Source organism: Anoplopoma fimbria, chromosome 20 (assembly GCF_027596085.1).
Source record: "Anoplopoma fimbria isolate UVic2021 breed Golden Eagle Sablefish chromosome 20, Afim_UVic_2022, whole genome shotgun sequence".
NCBI classification, from domain to species: Eukaryota; Metazoa; Chordata; class Actinopteri; order Perciformes; family Anoplopomatidae; genus Anoplopoma; species Anoplopoma fimbria.
The window spans coordinates 16241035-16262776 of NC_072468.1; the positions used below are offsets into that span (position 1 = coordinate 16241035).

At 40.1% G+C, this 21742-nt stretch overlaps 2 protein-coding genes and 1 non-coding gene across 3 annotated transcripts; 1 reads left to right on the top strand and 2 right to left on the bottom strand.

The window, feature by feature from the left end:
• Positions 1–9264: 9264 nt before the first annotated feature.
• Positions 9265–13155, bottom strand: rps27.2 (ribosomal protein S27, isoform 2). Its single transcript, XM_054621095.1, has 4 exons — positions 13066–13155; positions 12480–12588; positions 11749–11859; positions 9265–10440 (listed from the first exon to the last, which is right to left on the bottom strand). Exons 1-4 carry the CDS (start codon positions 13069–13071, stop codon positions 10412–10414), a joined length of 255 nt encoding a protein of 84 aa, XP_054477070.1. The 5' UTR covers positions 13072–13155; the 3' UTR covers positions 9265–10411.
• On the bottom strand, positions 11943–12074 carry LOC129110352 (small nucleolar RNA SNORA13). Its single transcript, XR_008532216.1, has one exon. It is a non-coding gene; the product is annotated as a small nucleolar RNA SNORA13 (small nucleolar RNA).
• Positions 13156–14170: 1015 nt separating the features above from the next.
• Positions 14171–20783, top strand: rab13 (RAB13, member RAS oncogene family). The gene is made up of 8 exons (XM_054621330.1): positions 14171–14700; positions 15453–15513; positions 15840–15900; positions 16060–16137; positions 18379–18468; positions 18775–18840; positions 18971–19021; positions 19137–20783. Exons 1-8 carry the CDS (start codon positions 14577–14579, stop codon positions 19206–19208), a joined length of 603 nt encoding a protein of 200 aa, XP_054477305.1. The 5' UTR covers positions 14171–14576; the 3' UTR covers positions 19209–20783.
• The last annotated feature ends 959 nt before the right edge of the window (positions 20784–21742 follow it).

The following is a 21742-nucleotide window of genomic DNA, read 5'->3' on the forward strand; positions in this document are numbered from 1 at the left end:
CGTTACAGTTCACCAAGAATGGGAGAGTTATGAACCCTTTATTCTGATACCTTATCTCCTGGTGTTTCCCTGGCAACTAGAGGGACAGATCTACCAACACATACAAGTCTGTACATGCATGCATGCATGAATCTGTGTATTTATGTATGCAATGCAATCTTTCTGAATGCAATAGAGTCTATTGCATTCAGAAAGATTGTATTTGTTGTGCGCTTGTAAGTTTTTTTATGAATGTGTGTGTGTATACATTTATTCAGGTAGAAATGGGTAATCAGCATTGTGAGCTGCTCGGAGAGTGACAGTGATGTTGCCGTGGTGATGATGAAAGGAGAAATAAAAGTCTGAAAGAAGCTGGGCCAGACTGTGATTCACATAGAGGATACACTTAACCCTCAACACACCACCACAACACATACACACACACACTGTGTGACACTTGACCTTTCTTTTCTTCTCCATCCCCTTTGTCCCTGTATTTTTTGTGACCATGTCAATCCATGGCTGCAAAGTCCTTTTTGCTTAGGAAGGTTCTTAACTGAATGAAATGACCCGAAAGTATCTAAGTGGTGGCCATGATAAGAGCTGTTTGAATTCTCTAAATGATAAGGAAAGGTTCTTCAATGCTTCCTTTCTCGTCTCCTTTAGCATACTATACACGGAACAAACCTTTTCGAAAGAAAAGAAGATAATCCCGCCCCACAATTCAGCAACATTTAAAATGACGCACCATTCGGCCGTCCATCAAAACAAACCATATGCCTGTGTTACACAGATTTAATAATTGTTTTCATACAGTCATCTACTTATGGAATTTATGTTAATGAATATGAGTGATTATGAGTTATAACAGTGACAAGATTTTCGTTACAATGTCCTCATATTTATTTATTTTGAACATGTAACAAATAAGTAGCAAACATTTTTTACAGTAAATAAAGCAAATTTTCAATAAACAAATTCTCGTAAACAATGTACAAATTAACTGATATAACATGTCCAAAAAGGAATAGGGAGAAATACACACATATACACTTCTCCATAACTCAAACAATTAACTCACTTTTTACCAAATAAACCTTTCTGACTGGTAGTCTTAATCCTTTTTTTAATTTAAATTCCAACCTTGGTAATAAAGTAGTATTTTACCACAGGGTGTCCACGATTAAGATGACATAATTCTTTATTCCACGGTGGGGACATATGCAGTGTTACAGTAACAAAGGGGACAGTGCAATACAACAAGCATATGTTAAAAACGATAGGTTGAATTGACTTAACGGTTGAATTGACATTAAGGAACATAGGAAATATTGAATTTTAACAGTTTAATTAATATTGCACATGAATGAATTGTCAGATTTGGTTTGTTTGATCTACTGGAAGCAGTGTTGATTGTAAAGAATGACAGCAGTAGGAAGGAAGGACATGCGGCATCTCTCCTTTACACACTGCTGGTGAAGGAGCTGTTTATATAACCTGCATTGCATATGCTCTCAGAATGCACAGGGTCAAGTGCAAGATGTGCTTATTGTAGTCTATTTAAAACGTAATTTAGCTCCTCCAGCCTCACGTCAGTAACGTCCACGGCAAAATCACTTCGCTTAGTGAAAGTGTCGGTGGATTCTCTGAGAACAGCAGCTGTCTTTTTCTAAATCCTTATTTATCTCCTTCACATCTTGAAGTTTTCTATCGAGGTCAAAGAAAAGGGTTAGGAAAAGAGGTTAGGAGGTCATTTGTTTTACTTTTTGACCATAGCTCATATCCCTTAACCAGATGCCTTCTGACATTCCCCGCCTTTTGCCATTCACCTGGTCCTGTTCCTCCCAGCACACCTGTCACTCATTCCCTCATTTAGTCCCAGACTGGATTCTACAAATCTGCCTGATTTCTCTAGTCAGTAGTCAGCTCTATCAGATTTTTTTGCCCATTTGGACTTCCTTGATGTTGCTGAACTGTAAGCCTCTTTATCGACCATAGTTTTAATCAAAGTGCCCTTAAGCTCAACTTGCACCTTTAACAGTCATCTTTTCTGTTGTCCCGTTCCTGAACAGTAACTTTTTCCCAATTTATCCACTTCCTCCTTGTTAAACATCTTTCTTTTTTTCTCTCGTCTGTCCAGGTGTATGTTTGTAGTCTCCTACCGAATAGAAGAGAATGTAGGTAGGGAGACCATCATGCTGCCCAGTTCACCAGTTTTCCTACTCACATTTCCGGGGATTTGTCAACTCCTCTTCCTCACACCCAGTGCCAGCCCTCCACCCTCAGTCAATACCTACTCTGAGGTCACTTTTTTTCTTCTCTACCTCAACACTCTCACTTACATGTTGCGAACCGTTCCATCAAGACACCTAGGTAGACATCTTAATTTAATGTTCACACTTACATAAGGCTGGGAGTAGTTTAGAGGTTTATAGCAATATGCTCTCTGTCTTTTCTGTTCAGTCCATTAGTGACCTGACTGGATCAGTGGGTTCTCTAACACTTAAACACTCATGGAAGTAATGTTGGCATTTCATAATTGATATTGGATTGAAAATAGTAATGTGTGTGTCTGTTGGTAAAACAGATCAGATTACAGACTCTTAAATGTCTACCTGATCCATTCCAACTTTAGTGTGCAGTCAGCTTCCTGGGCATTAAAAATCTAACACACCCTAACTGTACTGCAGTCCTTTCAGTTATTTGAAATCGATAAATGTTTTATGTATTTTTTATGCCAGGACATAAGAAGGTTGGCCGACATCCAAACGGTTGGGCAGACTGCTCATAGTATTTCCAGCCAGTCAGATTTATGAAAGGGGATGGTTATTCTAGAAAGAACCCATACAGTTGGTAAAGTACTTTTCAAGGAGTTGTTTCGGTAAACGAATTAATTCATCGTCGCTGTTGAGTTTGAAGCAGTGGGTCCAGGACGTACCCCATGTCACGATCACCACAGAAACGGGCCGGTACAATATTAGCTCCATGGCAACACTTGCCGCCCACACTCCCCTTAGGGTGCGTGCAGGGGGACGTGCCTGTATGCATGTGTGAGAGAAAAGGAGTCAGAGAGCAGAGGTTGTTAATTGATCTATTTTTCAGTTGAATCGGAATGAAGGGAGAGACGATGGGGTTTTTAATGATGCCACAGGGGAGCTGTGCTCTGCTTCCTCCCCTGACAGGACTTCTACTGTTGCCACTTGCACTGACATAACTTGGCTACCTGTAACTCCTTTGGATACTATATCTTCAGCTGGGACCAGTGCCACTCATACATTTAATTACAAATTAACTTCTTTTTTTTTTTCTCTCTCTCTCTCTTTCTTTCTAGGTGTCTGTGTCTGAGGGGTTGCCCTCTGCTAGAGTGTCATGCTTCATTGTATATGATGTAGATCCCAAGTCGTGGCCTCTGCCACCTTGGCGGAGGATGTGAACAGGCTGAGGGTGGAGACAGTCAGCCAATTAGAGTCTAGTAACAGTCAGCGGCGTGCCAGACGTGCTACTCATCTGGCTTTCAGCATCCAGGTGGGACTCTGGTATGTGGTTCAAGTCAAATGAGATATTTTTAGCATCGTAGCCCCACTCCACAGTCATCTCTAGACATCAGCCCAACTTCAGGCCCCTCACCGTTGGCCATCAAAGGAGGAGAAGAAGCTGAAAGTGAGCTGTAGCTCCTGACTTCTTTGTCTTTGACCTCCCTCTTCTTCGTCCTCCTGCCTTCAGTCTAAGTATCCCACAAAAACAGTAAGTGTCTTCAATATGTTGTATTTCCTCTGCTCTTTTCTATCTTCCCTCCCTGCTGCTAGAGCTATACCTTCTCTTGCTTATCACACTTATGCACTCTTAGACAGACCCTGAGACTTGCACATGCACACCCACACACACACACACACACACACACACACACACACACACACACACACACACACACACACACACACACACACACACACACACACACACACACACGCAGAGGGGACTAAATTAGAATTTCTTATTCATTTGAACTGCTATAACCTCCCCCTCTCTCTACCTCCTTCCATCCCTGCCCAGTTACTGAAAAAGGATGTCGGTTTCCATAGCAATCGTCTGTGTCTGTATCAGAGGGGATTTTCCTTACACTGACTGGAAAGGATGCCGAGCAAGGGGAGTCACAAAAAGCATCATCTGATTAGCAATCAGCATATCCTTCACACTGGCTCTTTATTTTTAATGAGCTCGAAGAAAGCTGTTGATTGGGTGATTCCAACAGGAATAAGCTCAAGTGTTTTACAAATTGGGCATTCAAGTCCATTTCATGTTGTGGCTCATAATGTAATGTCAAGAAAATGTAAATCCTTATATATTTCATTCTTTTTTAATTCATTCCACATTGAAGTGCCATCAATAACAGCACTGTTTGTTTTGGGCTTTTTAGCATAGATGACCAGTATATTTTAGTCATTGCATAACTCTGTGGTGCAAGACAAAAGTTGTTATAGTCTGTAACACAAATAAGGTTATTTTGGTTGTTTAGATAAGAATGGTATTTTTTTTTATGCATTTCTGTGTAGTTTGTTGTCCGTCTCTTTGGGCTGCTGTTGAATGTAGGTCAGGTGGAAAGGAGACTGTAACTTGCCTGCTGTTGCGATTGTGTGTTCCCTGTCTCCCATCAAATACATGCACTATTAGATCCTGGGTTGCTATGACCCTGAGTAGGAATGAATGATAATAGACAATGGACGAATACAATTAATGGATGGATGGATAAATGCAAGGAGCTAGATGGAACTTTTGTATCAGCTCTTTAAAACATAGGAAAGCAGAGGCAGTCAGATTCATCATTCTCATATTTTTGTAAATACTGTGTTTATGTATTTCTGAACCAAATCCTTTATAAATGATTGCTCGAATACTGAATTAATTTCCTTTTTTTTTTGTAAACTACCAGTTGAGATGTGTATAGCTGTACTCATCAAATGCATTTTTCTGACTGCATAACTGTTCTGAAAGCAAAAATAATCAATTCACCGCCTGTGAAAACACACATTCACCAACAACTTGGCTAACCTAAACAACTGAGCGGCATCTGGCTAGTGATTATCTATGTACATTTTCTGAGTCTCCCTTGCAAACTATTGAGAACAGTCCTAACACATTATCTGTTTCATCCATTAGGAGTAGGCTGCAATCAGCCAACACAAAGAAGTGTGCTCAAACATTCTCAGTAGGATGGAACAGCCTGTGTTTACATGTGCTATCTGCCACTGCCTGTTTTTCTACCTCCAATTAATTTCCCCCTATCACTCTATTCATCTGAACTAATATTTTTGCTACTTCTACCACCGGAAAGAACCGCAGTAGAAATGATTTATTCCTTAAGTAGCTTTCTTCTCCCTCATCTATTCAGTATCATGTTGAATGGATGTAGAGCCTTAGTCAGCATGATTTGACCAAAAGGGGGTGCAGTTTGACAACCTCCCCTCCGCAGCGACTCCTCAAACTCCTCCTCATCTCCCTAAATGTTCTTTCACACATGGCGCTGGCCGACACACACACAGCACGCAGACTATTTAAGCTACATGGTCAGAATAATTAACGCAGGAAATGATCACAGGCACAGGAATGATTAATTTCAAGCTGTGACAAACTGACATGACTGATTGTTTTTACCAGGTCGCCAGGCTTTTAATACTCGCGGCCATCCAGGGATAGCATCCATCACGGTGACCCTCACTCCTGCATAGGTGTGTGTAGTGTGTGTAGTGTGTGTGTGTGTGTGTGTGTGTGTGTGTGTGTGTGTTCGTGTTCCTGTCTGTTTCTGTGTGTGTGTGCATGCAAGCTTGTGAGCGTATGTCTGTCTGTGTGTAGTATGTGTACATGGCACAGCTGTATGTGTCAGTCTTTAAGCATATGTTTAGTAATTTATCAACTTTCTTTCTGTAGAGCTCAGGGGCAACTACTTTCTACTTTTTGTTAGATGGTTTAAGGTACGCAGCAAAGCAGACCCACCCTAAACCTTTATAACCACCCTGATGTAACTCAAGAGGGTCATACACTTACAATCGTATTTCATCATATTTACCTTGTGTTACATAGACATGGAAGAAGTCAGACAGTCCAATCAAAATATCTTTCGTTTGGTGTCGGTCTTCCCTTCAGTCTCTCTCCATGTAACACGGTGTGATTGTAGTTGGTCATAATATTTTGTGTTTCCATGCAGCAGAAGATTTGTTCCACAGTTTATAGTAAACAGGATCTTCTCATGTTGCGTGTTCTGCAAATAGTGTTCTTTGCCTTCAGTTACCACCTGAATTTTGGCATTAATCATGTTTTAAATAAAATGTTCAGTTTTTAATCTTCAAATTGGATACTAATGGATTCCATGTGCACGTTTGTCTGTGTGTGTATGTGAATTTGTGTATCGCATATAGTTAACAGGTTAGTGAGATCGAGGACTCTCTTTGGATCAGAGTACTCATTTTAAAGTTGTACATCAATAAGCATTTGCTGAGGTGTACCTGTACCTGTGAAGGGGCTTTAAACGGGGAAAGAAATGTTTCTGAAAGATTCAATATATTCTAGCAATGAAACATACATTTTACCCAGAAATCTTTGTCAGAAAGTTTGTCATAACTTTGTGTTATCGTCTTGTGTACCACGGATGCCATCTGCACGATTCACCGCACTCTGTGTCAGTGTGTGACAGGACACGGCTTGTCTGTGCTGCCCCCCCGGGGGATTCAGACAAGTGACCCAGACACTGGCTCTGCTCTGCTGGAGGTCGTTGCCATGGAGACGTGGGGTCAGCCAGACCCTGCTCATCAGTGTTCAGGTCAGTTAATTGTGCACCGGATGCTAATGATGTGTAATATCTCTGTCCTTGGCAAAGGAGAAACTCAAACAAACAAAATGGTGTGTGGGCATGCATGCTCGAATTAGACCTCTCAAGTTTGCTTCTATTCAGGGTTTTCATCCCTAAACAGCATTGGAGAGTCGAGTCAGCCTGTCCTCCCTTTGTCATGGGGTGCTTTTCTGTGACAACCTTTTTCCTCGCCCCCACACCATCTCCTGTAGACTCTTGGAATCTCTACACAGTTTGTGGGTCTCTTTCTTTCTGTCTTTCTCCTCAATCCTCTTTTATATCACTTCTTCTTTCTACAACATTCGCTTGGCCAGACTGAAAGCTGGGATAAGAATGCAAACTGCTCAGATCAATACAGTAAAAAATCATCTGGCCATGTCTCAGAATGATTTTACTACCCTTTGCTATCGATCTTCCCATCCCATCTTCCTCTCTGCCTCCCACTCAGAGTCGACCCGCCACGGATGACTTCAGATTTTGACAGCCATCTTGAGTTTTAGCAGTGCCAGTAGACCCCACCAACACCTCCCTCAGTGCCCACACTCCCCTACATGTCCTTCCTGCTGTCTCTGCCTATCTGAGGTCAGACAGGGATGTGCACTCTGCTTCAGTACCACACAAACCAGAGAGTATACAGCAAACCAAATTGTTACAGGCTAGAAGAAGAACAGCAAGTCCTGAGAGAAACGGGGCTTATTAATAGATGTATAGATAAATGCACAAATGGATAGTTTGCTGCTTAGGTTTATTGTGTATTTGTAGAACTATGTCTTGTGTTTCCAGGTTAAAAGTGGAGCCCTCCACTATCCCTGTCCTTTCACCTCTGAAGAATGAGTCCTTGACCAATTGGCTTCGCACGCCTCCATTTCCAAGGAATTCAGCATCAACCTGAAATACCAGATAAAAACACAAACACCAGAAAGTGTCTGTCTTGCGTAAACACACTTTAACATTTTTCACACATTAAACCAAAGCATGTGAGGTCCAGAATAAACCAACATCCACCAGCAATCTCACCCATATGCATTCTTTGTCTCACTACTGTTCTTAAAATGTGTCATCAGCTTCATGGAACTTATCAAAGAGGAAAGATAGAGAGTAAGGCTGCACCCTGAGACGTTGCACTGCAGCACCCCCTACCTACACATTTTATGGTCAGTGCTGAAAGTATCACCACAATATTATAGCAACACCAATAAAACACATTACATATAGCCCTTTATAATCCACGATTTCACTGTATTAATAAAGTGTACTCTTACTCTACTGTATATTTCCCTTCCTGCAGGTGTGTACAGATGTAAAGTACACTCCCAGGAGGGGTCTGTTTGCCAGCTGCTCTCCACTGAGCCTCTCATTTCACTTACCAAGCCACTTTGTGGGGTCAGACCTTTGCCTGTTACAGCCGGTCCGGGTGTCCCAGACACGCTACCCTACCTGCCGGTGTTCCACTGCTCCGTGTCCCTAGCTGGCCCTCACTATGGGGTTGAGCTTACTGTCAAAGATACCAAGGGACTGCTCTCATCCCTCAAGGTGTGTGTCACACAAGCAGAGACAAATACAGTTTGTTCCACAGCCTTTTAAAACTCTTAAGTCGACCTTAGAGTGTATTTTAAGTCTCATGAGTACCTAAAAGCAAATTCAATGACTTGAAATATGTTCATCTACAGCCTTGACATTAACTAATTCTGCTTTCAGACAAAACAAGCTGTTTGGTGTTCAGTCTTAGTACTCAACGTAGTTTTGACTTATTTCTGCAGCCGTAGCTTGGACAGCCTGCTGTCTGAGCGCTGAGAGCTCCTCAATAGCACTGCTGTCACCACCTCACTGAACAGGGTTCAGTCGTAAATCCATCCTTCGTTAGATGAAATCCGTTTGGGTAACTAGTTCGATAAGGATACCTTGATGCTGGGTTTCTGCAGGGGAAACCAAGTTACATTTAAGACTTTTTGAAAATTTTAACACCACATTGAATATAATTATTATTTAGTTTCATCGTCATACAGGTTAATGCTAAAGTATGGTCTAGAATTATTTATTATATATTTGTTTTCAGTATACCCAGCAGTATAAATCAATAATTCCTAATGATACAATTAATTAAATCGGTGGGACCTGTGTACGGATAAGCAGCAAAAATGTATGGATGGATTACCCATTTAAAATATATTCTAGTTTTTGCAAAACTTTTGCCCATTATGAGACAATGAGGTTGGTTTCTAGAGCTAGAAAAAAAACAAATTATCACTTCGAAGGCCTTTTCTTTGACCAAACTAAATTCAAGCCTTTAAAAGATCCCCTGCTGTGAAAACATACAAGTGTATATATTTGTTAAAACACAACAGGATAGTAGTATAGGAGAACTGCAGGGTAAATTGTGTTGTTTAAATTGCAATGTTTAACATGTACAAGTCACTCAGTAACCAGAAGGCACATCAAAATTATATTATCATGATTTTATTTGTAAGCCGTATACAAGCAATGTCACCATAACAAGCGATCATTCACTCCCTCTGCTAAATTAATATCTTTATTCAGTGTTTAACTCCCTCACACAGACCCACAAGCCCAAACTGTTAAAGCTCAGCAAACTGGAGGACACAAATGATTTCAGCAGATTTAACTCCAACAAAGTGAGTGATTATTTTTGCAACTTCACCTGAATTCATCCCACATTATCATTTTCACCGGAAGCTTGCACAACCATAAATCACTCATAATGATACTTAGTGTCACGTCAATGTTCTGTGTTTAAAAGCCATCAGAAGCAGAGCCAGCAACAACTTTCCCTGAATCAAATTGACGCTCAGAGTTGGCCCTGGACCAACGCCACTGGCTTTGGAGCAATCACTGATGACATCGTCGTCTACCTTTAAATTAAATGCTGAACTGTGGCATTGACAGGTATTGAGTGTCTGGATTTATTACCAGCTCGTAACACAAACCAGACAACAGTCAATTACGCCAAAGTGCAGCTTTAACATAGTAAAACTGTAGTTAAGAGCAGTTTCTTAGCTGTAATTTGCCATTTCAGCCATAGTGCATCACCTTACTATAACTGGTCTAGTGTTTTTAAAGCAAATTTGCATAAATAGTGCTGAGCAGCTGGTACAAAATATCAGCAAGGCTCATCATACACCCCCACCTTCCTATAAATGGCTGTGCTTAATCATTGGAGGTGTAATGCAAACAGATGCTAATCACTTGACACAAAAGCTATTGAGGCCTCACATCTGTACTCAAATGCCCTGAACTGTACCAGCACCTTTTAAATGGTCCTGATTTTAACCTGACAGATGACATTTGAGAACCTTAACGAGGTATAAAGAACAAACTGGATGACAAACATGCAAGATTATTTTAACCAAAAAAACAACCTAAGTTTAATAAGAGGGATGAATTATTGGATAGGTGGTGTTTCAAAAATGTCAAGCATTTCTCCGTGCATATACGATAGAGACTTATAATAATACATGATTTGTATTTCCGCTCCCCATTTCCTCATTAAGGCATCAGCTCCATGGCAGTGTTACTTCATGACCCCAAGCTCTGGTCATCCACAACCGTGTCCAACCACCTCTGGTCAAACTAGTGCTGTTTCCTCCTAAATGAACACCCTGAAGAAAGACGGAGAAATACAGTGAGTAACAAAGAAATACTCTAATACAAAAAAAATACTGTCATGTTAAGGTTGTGTTTGGTTTGTGGTGCTGATGATTGTAACTAATATTTTGTCTTCCCTGTTACATCAATGAAGATTGACAACGTTTTAAAAATACCTCAGAATAATGCAACACAATTGGGGCTGCAACTAACAATTATTGCTTCACTGATTATGACCCAAATAATCAGGATATGATATAAACTGACTCACTTACAGGGATATAACAGATAAGAGAGCACTAAAGTGAATGCTAGTTGCCTTTTTAGAGACTAAATAACCTACTAAAGCTGCACCCATAGTAACTCAAAGCAGAGTGCATGGAGAGGCACTTGGTTACCATGGCAGCAGAACACAGGGCTGAGTGGGTGGGACAGTGAAAGCCTCAGTAAAAAAACAAACCCTGACCCTTAAACTCAACCAATTCGCTACCATCCTGTATCAACAGCTCTTCAGTGTACTCTGAATGGTGAAGTAATTCTAATCAATCTTTTATCAGACACAAAAGTATTAGCAGCTTGGAAACTATTTCTTGTTGTACATGCTAAAAAGTAGTACAAATAAATTCCTGGTTGAAAAAGGTGTTGTGCTTGCAGTCGAATGTGTAGAAATGGATCAATGATGATGAATTTCTGTCACAACCACAAGAGTCACTGTATGCCTTAGTAGACACCCTGTTCATGAAGAGAACAATGAAAGGGCAACACAAAGGCAAATATAGGTGTCAGTCAGAGGTGTATTGAGTATACAGATGAATGTATTGTACAGGCGAGTTCTGCCACCTGACCCCAACCCAACTGAATATTGAGTTTTGGGACATTTTTCTGCCTAAACCTTTGGGCATTTAAAAAGTTGCAATAAACTAAAAATAACCCCAAAACATGTTAGATATAGCGATGGATGGAGAAAAAAAATAATATATAGTTTTGGGTCTCAAATGTGCCAATACCAGTCTGGTTTACCCAGGTTGGGTCTCAAACACCTGGGTACAGACTGTGTTCGGGTCTTAGTATTACAACTATTGTACACTGTACACGTGGTGCTTTTGCTTTAATTATTTAATTAGTTTATAAGAAACCCAACTGTAAATCCTGCATGAACTACAATTAGAAACACTTTTACACAGTTTAAAATACCATGGTGTAATTTAAATTTACAGAATGCACCTGTATCCATTTTTGAATGCTTTTACATGGATATTTAGTGCTATGTGTATATTTAGAATCAACAGTCAGATTAATTCTTCACTACGCACACAGGTTACCTTCTGTGAGGCGAGCTTTCCCTCCTGTCGGCTGGCAGAGGACTGTGGAACAGCCGACACACAGCACTACAGTCTGAGCGTGGCTGAACACTGTGGTGATCTTATAGCAGCCTGCACACAAAGACAGTACAAATCATTGGAAAGGACAGCTATGAATCAACCACAACAACGAGCAAACATACTCTATGTTACTGAAATGTCCTTGCAGCTGTTTGGGCAAACGAGTTACTTCAAACTAATTTAACAAACAGCCACAAGTGTCATTGTATGCCTTATTTGACACCCCAATCACTAAGGGAACAATGAAAGGGCAACACATAAAGGCAAATATTTTTTTTTTTATACAATCTATGGGGAAAATGTAATTCAATCCATTATATAAATTATTTTTTAAATCCCAACTAAATTGAAACAATTAGGTCTAAAGTCCTGCAATAATTAGGCCTAAAATGTCTAATTTAAATCTCATTTGAGTTTATGTTAATTTACTAAAAGTATAAAAACTCAAATGACGGGTTCTTACTACTATTTTCCTGTTTGTACCCAATTTTTCTACATTACTTTTTTTTACAAAAAATGTATTTGCATAAAAGTACATTTAGTCTTCAGTCTCACTTAGATACGAAGCTGTAGTTCGGTACAACATTTGTGTACTTTGCACATCAATTTCTCTCCTTGTCATTTAAATCATTTATGAGGGTTTGACCAGGTTGCCACGTAAACAAACTCACCTGGACATTTGACGTCCATAAAATAGGAATTTGGACTCTGAACAAGGCGTTTTTTCTTGTGTGTCCTCTTCTCCTCCTCGCAACTCGGGTGCAACAGATCCTTTGCGAGCTGGAAGGAAATCAAAGATAATAACAATGAATAACAATCTCTTAAACTTATTGTGATATGAGGAATAATGACACATTCCAGTTCTGGTTGCATCGTGATCACCGCGTGCGACGCTCGAGATATTTTTACAACTTTCAAATGGAAGGAAATGTGATTAAATGATTGCTAAACTAAATGGATTGAACACTTTGGAGTCATTCCATATATTGTACTCAGAATATAACCTAAGATATCTTCAAAAGTTGAGTTTAAACCCTCCAGGAGAATCCACCATGTGACTCGTGGCCATAGAGGGAGCTCGTGCTCTGCTTTGTTGCACACGTGCTTCATCGTTTTCCCGTCAAAACGTGTAAATTACACCGATAAAAACGTTGATTCCACCAAAATCAAAACACATTTTCATGTCGTATTAGAAAACCCCCGTCAAAACACTTTAACGATTGCTGCATACTAAAAAAAACCCGTAGTGATACTTACAGGCATGTTTGCGTGTAGAGACCTTCACCGGGAAATCACGCTGACGACGCACCGGAAGCTTTTGGGTGACGGACAAAGACCCGGCGGAAGTAAGAGGGAGGACCAACATTACCTCTGAAAATATATATACATTTTAATAACTGTTGATTCTTTGGTTATGGCAATATAACTCGCTTTTAAATATGTTGCAAGTTACTTATTTATTTTATGTTGAAATGATTCCAAACAATAAATGATTTATACCCCCCAAACATTTAGATTTACATGTTCAATGTGGTTCAAATATCAAATATCAGTTGAACATGCAGATGTCCACACATGCAATGTGGAGGAATTGGATTTCAAGTAAATGGTCTTGAAACTAAGTATAGGCTAATTAAATATTACGAAAGGTACATTCTGTATGATGTTGTGTGGTCGTTGAAAATGTACAAAGAAACATTACAAACTGGACACAAATAATGTTAATCATGAAATGGAATTTGACATTTGTTCAGAATCACAATCAGAAACAGGTTTATTGCAGAGTAGGTTTTCACATAAAACATTTTTTTTGCCTTGATGCTATTTTGCATGAATATAAATACATATGCAGAGTAGGAGAAAATACAATTACCACAAAAAGTAATCTAAAATCTAAAGTTTGAAGTACCAGCATATACTATATATTTTATTTAGTATAAAGAGCTGAAGTGGTCTGGTTATGTTACAATTAAGTTGGTAAAAAAATATATATAAAGATTACTTTTTTTTAAATTTGTCAATATAAAATAAAAAATGTTACTTTTAACATTTCAAAAATCCCTCGGCTCGAGCTGTTGTCAGTGATTTACATAAATAAAGTTTGCAAACATACAGGGGAGCATGTTCTGAAGTTTTTATCAAAGATGCTCAAGAATAAATAAAACACACATTAATTCCAGCCTATGGTGCCACGTAAGTTACACAGTAATGACCATAAGGTGCATGCCACGGTTCAGGTCCCCTCAGGTGTATTAATTGTTTCCTGATTAGACGGCGCCATCTAGTGTTCATTCTGGGTAACTGCATGTCGGAGTAGTTACTCCCATGAATCACTCCCACACTACGTAGTCTCTGATCCGATCTGGGATCTGGTTGGATTCAGAAAAAAAAACCAAACACGTAGCCACCCCGGTACGTGTGTAAACGGAGTTATATTGACGTTTGGATAAAAGCAAAATGATTGTTGAATAGTTTTGGTGTTGAAGACTGATCGGGTAAACTTTGCATGGAGTGTATTTCTTTATGCAGAGCAGTCCAAACACAGCACAGAGGCACTGAGGGGGATCGGAATTTACCGGTGACAAGAGAGGGGAAAAAAAGGAAAACAGGATCCACTCGTTACATGGAGTTTTAAAAAGCCTCCTTCGTTTTAATTACAATAACAACCAAGATTTTGAAGACTTGGAGTGGATGAAAAGTTCTTCCAGAAAGAGACAAAACCCAACTTTCCCTCATTCAGCTCTAACTTTGAAGAAGCAGTTCCGACCATGGCGAAAAAGTATGATTTCCTTTACAAACTGTTGCTCATCGGGGACAGCGGAGTGGGCAAAACATGTTTGATCATTCGTTTTGCTGAGGACAATTTCAACTCCACGTACATTTCCACCATCGGTACGTTGTTACAGTGTAATGTTTATCTTCTAAACACAGAGATTTCTGCAAAAGCTCTGACTTATTTCATGAGTAAGACTTATGTTTGCTGATCGCCGACGTTTGCGTCTTCCTCTTATTTGATATGTTGTACAAACTGGTTTCCCAGACTGCTTTCATGTCTGAACTAGTCCGTGTTCTCTCATTTGTTTTCCTTTTTTTTTATTCTGTCTCCTATCCTGTCTCTGCTTTTTTTTTTAATCTCCTGTTGAATGTTTTCCTCTTGTTTAATGTGTGTGCTGTCTTTTCCCTGACCCTCTCCCCCATCTCTCCCTCAGATCTCATTCCTCTCACTTGGTTCTCAGAGGGTCCACCCACCCTCATTCCTATCTCTTTTACCATCTCGACGTTCCCAGAAGAATGGTTGGCTTTCTGGCATGCACAGTTTTTTTCTTCTTCACAGGATAACCCTCATCCTCTTCCTCTCACTGTCTGTCCGTCTGTCTGTCTGTAAACTTGTCCATCCAGCTGGGGGAAAACACTACTCAAAGTCAATGTGTCCTGCAGGGCTGCATGTCTTTCCTAAATATCTGTTTATGGATGGGACTACACTGAGGGGTCAAAATCACCATAAATCAGTCTCCACCCCTATGAGAGTGACCTATATATGCTGTAATATATCTGTGTGTGCTTGTCTGGGTGTGTTTCTAGTTCATATCTGAAGGTATTTAACTCATTCCCTGTCCATCCATTCTCCTCTCTGCTCTTTGTAGGCATCGACTTTAAAGTAAAGACCATTGAAGTGGGTGGAAAGAAAGTGAAACTACAAGTCTGGTAAGAGATGACAGTTGGTTGCTTCTCTGGAAATGTTGTTTTTACTCTGGCACATTTTCCTGAGAGGAAAGAGGAACCTCCCTCCTGTTCTCCAAATCAGACATTATGACAGGGCTTATTGTCCAAGATCCATCACACAGAGCGTCCCTTCAAGTCATACAAACGGTGTTGCTACAGCATCATAAATTCAGCTTCCTATAGCAGTACAAAATGCACATCGGCCTGCAACTTCAACTATCTTTGACAGTTGTATTTTTAAAGTTCTTGCACAATGTGCATGCATCAGTGCACATTTTTTTTACTTTCACTGTGTGTGCTTTGTGCAGGGACACAGCAGGACAAGAGAGGTTCAAGACCATCACAACAGCCTACTACAGAGGAGCCATGGTGAGCACAGGACGCCTGCAGAACAAGCAGACTGGATAATCACGGCTGACATCACTGTCCCTTTGTGCTTGCTCTGTACCTTTGACTGACTCCTTAAATCCTCTCTCTCTGTCTCTCTCTCTCTCTCTCTCTCTCTCTCTCTCTGTGTCTCTGTGCCAGGGCATCATCCTGGTGTACGACATCACAGACGAGAAGTCCTTCGAGAACATCCAGAACTGGATGAAGAGCATCCAACAAGTGAGACTGTTTCCACTCAGTCCTGGCAAAGATAACCATGGAATAGTTAAAAATAGTGCTTAGTCAGCTATATATTAGTCATGAGTATGGGCCTTTACTCACTGCAACAACCAAGTAGGGTCATTGCTCAGCCGGGGATTTCACAGGGTCAGTTTCCTCCAAATCACTGGAACTTCTTTCTACTGAACAAATTAAGGGTGCAACTAGGCTTCATTTTCATTGTCAATTAATCCTCTTATCTGATCATTTTCTCAATTAATGAATTGCTTTGTCTATAAAATGTCAGAAAATGATGAAAATCCACAGTGTAAATTCCCACAGCTCAAGGTGATGTCATCAAATATCTTTGAACAGCATTAACAGAACATATTTAGTTTATTATTTACGTGATCAAAATAGAAAAGCAGCAAAATAGTTCATCATTATAATCATTTCCAATTTAATTATGTAAAATAACTTATTTTTAGTTACAACTAATTACATTACATTACATTACAGTCATTTAGCAGACGCTTTTATCCAAAGCGACTTACAGGAAGTGTATTCAACATAGGTATTCAAGAGAACTACTAGTCACCAGAAGTCATAAGTGCATCTCCTTTCTTAAACAAGCATCTAAAAGCATAAACCAGAGCAAAAGTATAGTGCAGAAGCAAATTACTACGAAAACAATAATTGCAACAGACTAATACGAATACAATAAGTGCTACAAGCTAATACGAATAGGATAAGTGCAATGAACTAATACGAATACAATAAGTGCAACGAGCTGATACGAATACAATAAGTGCAACAACTAATACGAGTGCAATAGGTGCTACGAGGAAGGCTCAGGGTAGTACTTCATGAAGAGGTGAGTTTTCAGCCTGCGCTGGAAGATGGGCAGCGACTCTGCTGTCCTGACGTCAGTGGGGAGTTCATTCCACCACTGTGGGGCCAGGACAGAAAAAGCTGTGAGGTCGATCGGCCGCAGGGACCTCTGAGCGACGGGGCAACCAATCGCCCTGAGGCAGCAGAGCGAAGTGGTCGGGCGGGGGTGTAGGGCTTGACCATGGCCTGGAGATAGGAAGGAGCTGTTCCTTTCACTGCCCTGTAGGCTAGCACCAGAGTCTTAAACTGGATGCGAGCTCTTACAGGGAGCCAGTGTAGAGAACGGAGAAGGGAAGTTGTGTGAGAGAACTTGGGGCGATTGAACACCAGACGTGCTGCAGCTTTCTGGACAAGCTCCAGAGGTCTGATGGCCGATGCCGGGGCTCCGGCAAGTAGTGAGTTGCAGTAGTCCAGGCGGGAGATGACCAGAGCATGGATGAGCACTGGATGAATCCTCCTGATGTTGTAGAGGAGGAATCTGCAGGAGCGTGTGACTGATGCAATGTTTGCTGAGAACGACAGTTGGTCGTCCAGGGTCACACCCAGATTCCTCACAGTCTGAGTTGGCGTCACCACGGCATCATCAATGGTGACTAATGAGTGGTCCCTCTTCCCTTGTCCATCCTCAAGCCGGTTTGTGATAAATTTGGGGCTTGTCCAGAATCCAATGGTTTGAAAAGTGGTGTTGCTACATCTTGTGACGCTTTATATAGCTTTATATAGCTTTATATAGCTTTATATATATATATATATATATATATATATATATATACATATATATGTGTTTTGGTTTTTTTTTCTATTTATTTTTTTTTCTATTTGGGGAGTATCACGGGTGAGTTTTGCTTTTTTTGGGGGAGAGCAATATTCTAGTCGGTTTGTCCTATTATTTTTTGCCTAAACTTGGTTAGCGTTAGCCAATTGTGCATTTTGGTTTAAGGTGTCCGTTCGGTTACTGGTGTTTTCTTCCATTTAACTCGGTGAAACTCTCCTAACAGTGAGTTTGTTGCAGCTTAATCTCTTAAAGTGGCAGTAAAAGCGGCTAGAACTATATAATTGGGGTCATGTCTGTGGTTTTTGTTGCACAGACTCAATGCCAGAAACCACTTGCCTATTTTATTTAATGAATCATTTTCTCTCATCATTTACTTGAGGTTATCCTGGTCCTTAAGTATCCTTAGGTATAGAGACAGTTTTCCTCCAGAGCAGCTGCTGTGAGTGGAGCTCATTCTGGTTGTTCAGTTCAGACTTAATGTAAAAATGTCTTTGATCCTTCACTTTGATTTCTTCATGAATGTGACCTTTTCTAAGAAAAACGTTCTTATACACAAGAACTGAACTAATCAATTAACTGCATTCCCTCCTCTGCAGAATGCATCAGCTGGGGTCAGTCAAATGTTACTAGGCAATAAGTGTGACATTGAAGCAAAGCGTAAAGTTTCCAGGGAGACGGGAGAGAAGGTAAGATGACCCCACCAGAAACTTAACTCTTCATACTAGTTGATATTTTAATTGCTGTTACATTAGTGTTAAAGTGATGTGATGAAGTAGTGAGTCGCATTGTAACTAAGACACAATAGAAATGATGACTTGTTGACCTTTTTTCTGTCTTTTAAAGATAAGACGGAGTGATTGTTTGAGAAAGGGACTGTGTGTAAAGCATGTTTTGGATATATCTGCTTTGTATTTACTTTAGATAAGAAGCAGGAAGTGATTATTAGCCATATCCTGACCTACTGTAACCTGCTCTGTGTCTGTTGTTGACAGTTGGCAAAAGATCACGGCATCAGGTTCTTTGAGACCAGTGCAAAGTCCAGCATTAACGTGGAGGAGGTGAGCCAGAACATAACCACCAGCTTACTAAAAAGTTTATTCATGCCTCATTCATTTTAAGCTTATGAGTGTGTTTTGTTATGATGTTTTGACTGTTGCAGACTTAACTCTCATTTTCTGTTTCCTTTAGTCTTTTCTGTCTTTGGCAGGCGACATACTACAGAAATCCAGCAAGAAACCAGTAAGTTATACAGAATAATACAACTAATATTATGTTTTAGCATGTATTAATAATTACAGACAATACTCAAATGTCTGTAATTTCCTGTATTTACCTGTATTTCCTTATTTGACAGGGTCCCTCAGGCCGAGAGGTGAAAATCACAAGCAGTACAGAGAAAAAATCCTCCAAATGCAATATTCTCTAGATATGACGCCCGCCAGCACACGTAAGAAAGAGCCATACAAATTTAAGAGCTCATCAGTATTACTGGGGAGAATTTCAGTACAGCAGGTTTTCTGTCTCCATCTGGTGGGCTCACATATGAAACACATACGGGTGCTAAAAAGTTGTTTCTACACCCAAACTACTTTGTTCCCAAAAAGTGTACTTTGCCAGAAAAAAAAGTATTCCTCCTTTGAGCTCAAATTTTATTAAAGTGATTGTGCCTGTATTTCACATTGAACATATATTCTGCCACATCTTAAGTGATACTGTTAACTGTCATGGCATTGTTGCAAAGTCAGGGTCCTAACTGACTCCAAACAAATAACCAACAAGGCATTTCACTTAGAAGTTCCCACCATGTTCAGTTAAGCTGTACATTTTTATTTCCGCGTTGTTTTTCTCTGCCTTAACACCACGTTTTCATTCCTTCAACATCACTGCTTACTGTTTTTAAGGACCTTTAGCTGTGTTTTTTAAAACTGTGTAGCTCTGTAAAAAACACAGCCTAATGGAAGAATTGATTTCTTATGTATGAGCACATACAGTGGTAGCTCTTAGGGGCTCAATGGCAAAGGAAGAGTTCGATGGGAAGTGTTTTGATTCACATACAGTGCACACAATCTCATGGATTCTGTTTGATGGTTGAAATACTGGACAGAATTTGTGAATTGATAACTTAAGTGGTAAAACATCTTTGGTTAACAAGGCACTTTCACTTGTGTCAATTCACCGTAAGCAATTCAATGATTTGTATAATATAACATCAAAAGCACAGACGAGTTGACATCCCATTTTTTCAGTAAGATAAGAAAGGGCAGAGAAGCATTCTTTCTCCCCATATTTTAGTTGATCATAAATATATTGCAGAGATGTTTAAACATTTAAATTCACATTTTCTTTATATTTTGCTTATCCTTTGAGAATTGCTGAAATATTTAAATCATGTACAGTAGGTTAATCCATTCTACAGAATCTACATTAAGGGATGCCATTTAACATTAAGCCCTGAGTCTAGCATGGGCATTTTTAGGGGTTACATCCTATGAGAAGTTGAAAAAAGACGTTGAGGGATGAATGGAGTTGAATCCGAAACAAACACTTGTGATAAACAAGCTTTGTTTTAACAGATGAATGGATTGAGAATGTGGACGATAGGAACAGAGATAAGTGCAATATGAGAAGATGAGTGGGGAGATGAAAGAATGATGGATAAAGCAAGTGAATGGACAGGATGTGAGGGAAGCAGCAGTGCTCACATGACCCTCACTTTGAATCGATTTAGTGGGTCATGCCTTTTATCTGAAGTGCCTGGTTACTCTCTTACTTAGAACTACCACACATTATCTACATCTGACAAGACAGTTCTCCGTTCAGATCATTTCAGATCATTCAAAGTGACACTGATAAGAGGTGCTCATCTGATGCGGACAGACTTTCTGTATTTCCTGTATCTGCTTTTTATGCATTTCTCTCAAATTCACTGTCTTTTTAGACAAGCCACAATACTTTTTTTCTGTAGTTTACAGAACTGCCACTTGCTGAATAAAAATGCTAAACAATGAATATGACGAGTGTGTTGTAGTGTGAAACTTTTTCTATTTGGATAAGGGAAAACACCCCAAAATACCCTTTAATAGTAATAGGAAAAAAAGAAGACATCTCACAGGGAGACAACAACATGTTGGAGAGCTACATCTATGCAATACATGCAGATCTTGTTATGTTTTGGATTTTTTTAACCTTTCACGTACATTACTGTTCTATATCAGAGCCCATTTCCGCCACTGTGATTAAAAAAAAGTAAGTAATTATAATGAGAAACTTTCTATGCATCTCATAATTATCAGATACCATCTGATAATTATGAGACAGTTTCTCCTTAAATGACTTACAGGATCTTCATCACAGTGGCAGAAATGGGCTTCCATAGTTTTACTTCAAGACCAAAATAAATATATATTCAAATAATCAGGCAGTTTTCAGTTTTCAGAGCAAAAGGTGGCTTTGTGTCTCAAGGACAATAAAGGAAATATGTATGTTGAAACAGTTTTAATTGATACTTAGGCCTAAATCAGACCAGGCAACTATAGGCCCCACCCATCCTCACGTTAGGACCCCCTGTTGCCTTCATCCAGCCGCCTGCACGTTGTTTTCCCCCTATTGCTGCACGGGCCTGTCGCCAGGCAACCGCCCCTTCTTTCCAGCATCAGCACCACGACGGTGTCACAGACTGTGCGCGCGCTCTGCCGCATCTCCAAGTTGCCTGCACGTCATGCGTGCCTTGTCATCACGCAGGGCAGGTTTCGGTTTGCAAACACGATACATCCCTCTCCCGGTGCCAGAGCCGTAGAGAGGACCGGAGGAGGAGACGCGGGCAGCAGAGGGAGGGGCGAATTAAAAAGAAGAATCAGGAATTAAACTTGGATGGATTCAAAGATGTTATCCCGGACATAGGTAGGAAACAGGCTATGATGTGACGTCTGGTGGGAGGCTGTGAGGTAAACGTCCGGGATA

Bases quoted from the DNA above. Each gene is read 5' to 3' on its own strand.
- rps27.2 (XM_054621095.1), bottom strand. The intron at 11,860-12,479 runs GTGAGTTTGTTT...CTTTGTGTGCAG, and splicing joins TATGGACGTCAAATGTCCAG to GCTGCTATAAGATCACCACA. The intron at 10,441-11,748 runs GTAACCTGTGTG...GTCTTTCTTCAG, and splicing joins GAAAGCTCGCCTCACAGAAG to GGTGTTCATTTAGGAGGAAA.
- rab13 (XM_054621330.1), top strand. From the start codon at position 14,577: ATGGCGAAAAAGTATGATTTCCTTTACAAACTGTTGCTCATCGGGGAC. The intron at 14,701-15,452 runs GTACGTTGTTAC...TGCTCTTTGTAG, and splicing joins CACGTACATTTCCACCATCG to GCATCGACTTTAAAGTAAAG. The intron at 15,514-15,839 runs GTAAGAGATGAC...TGCTTTGTGCAG, and splicing joins AAAGTGAAACTACAAGTCTG to GGACACAGCAGGACAAGAGA.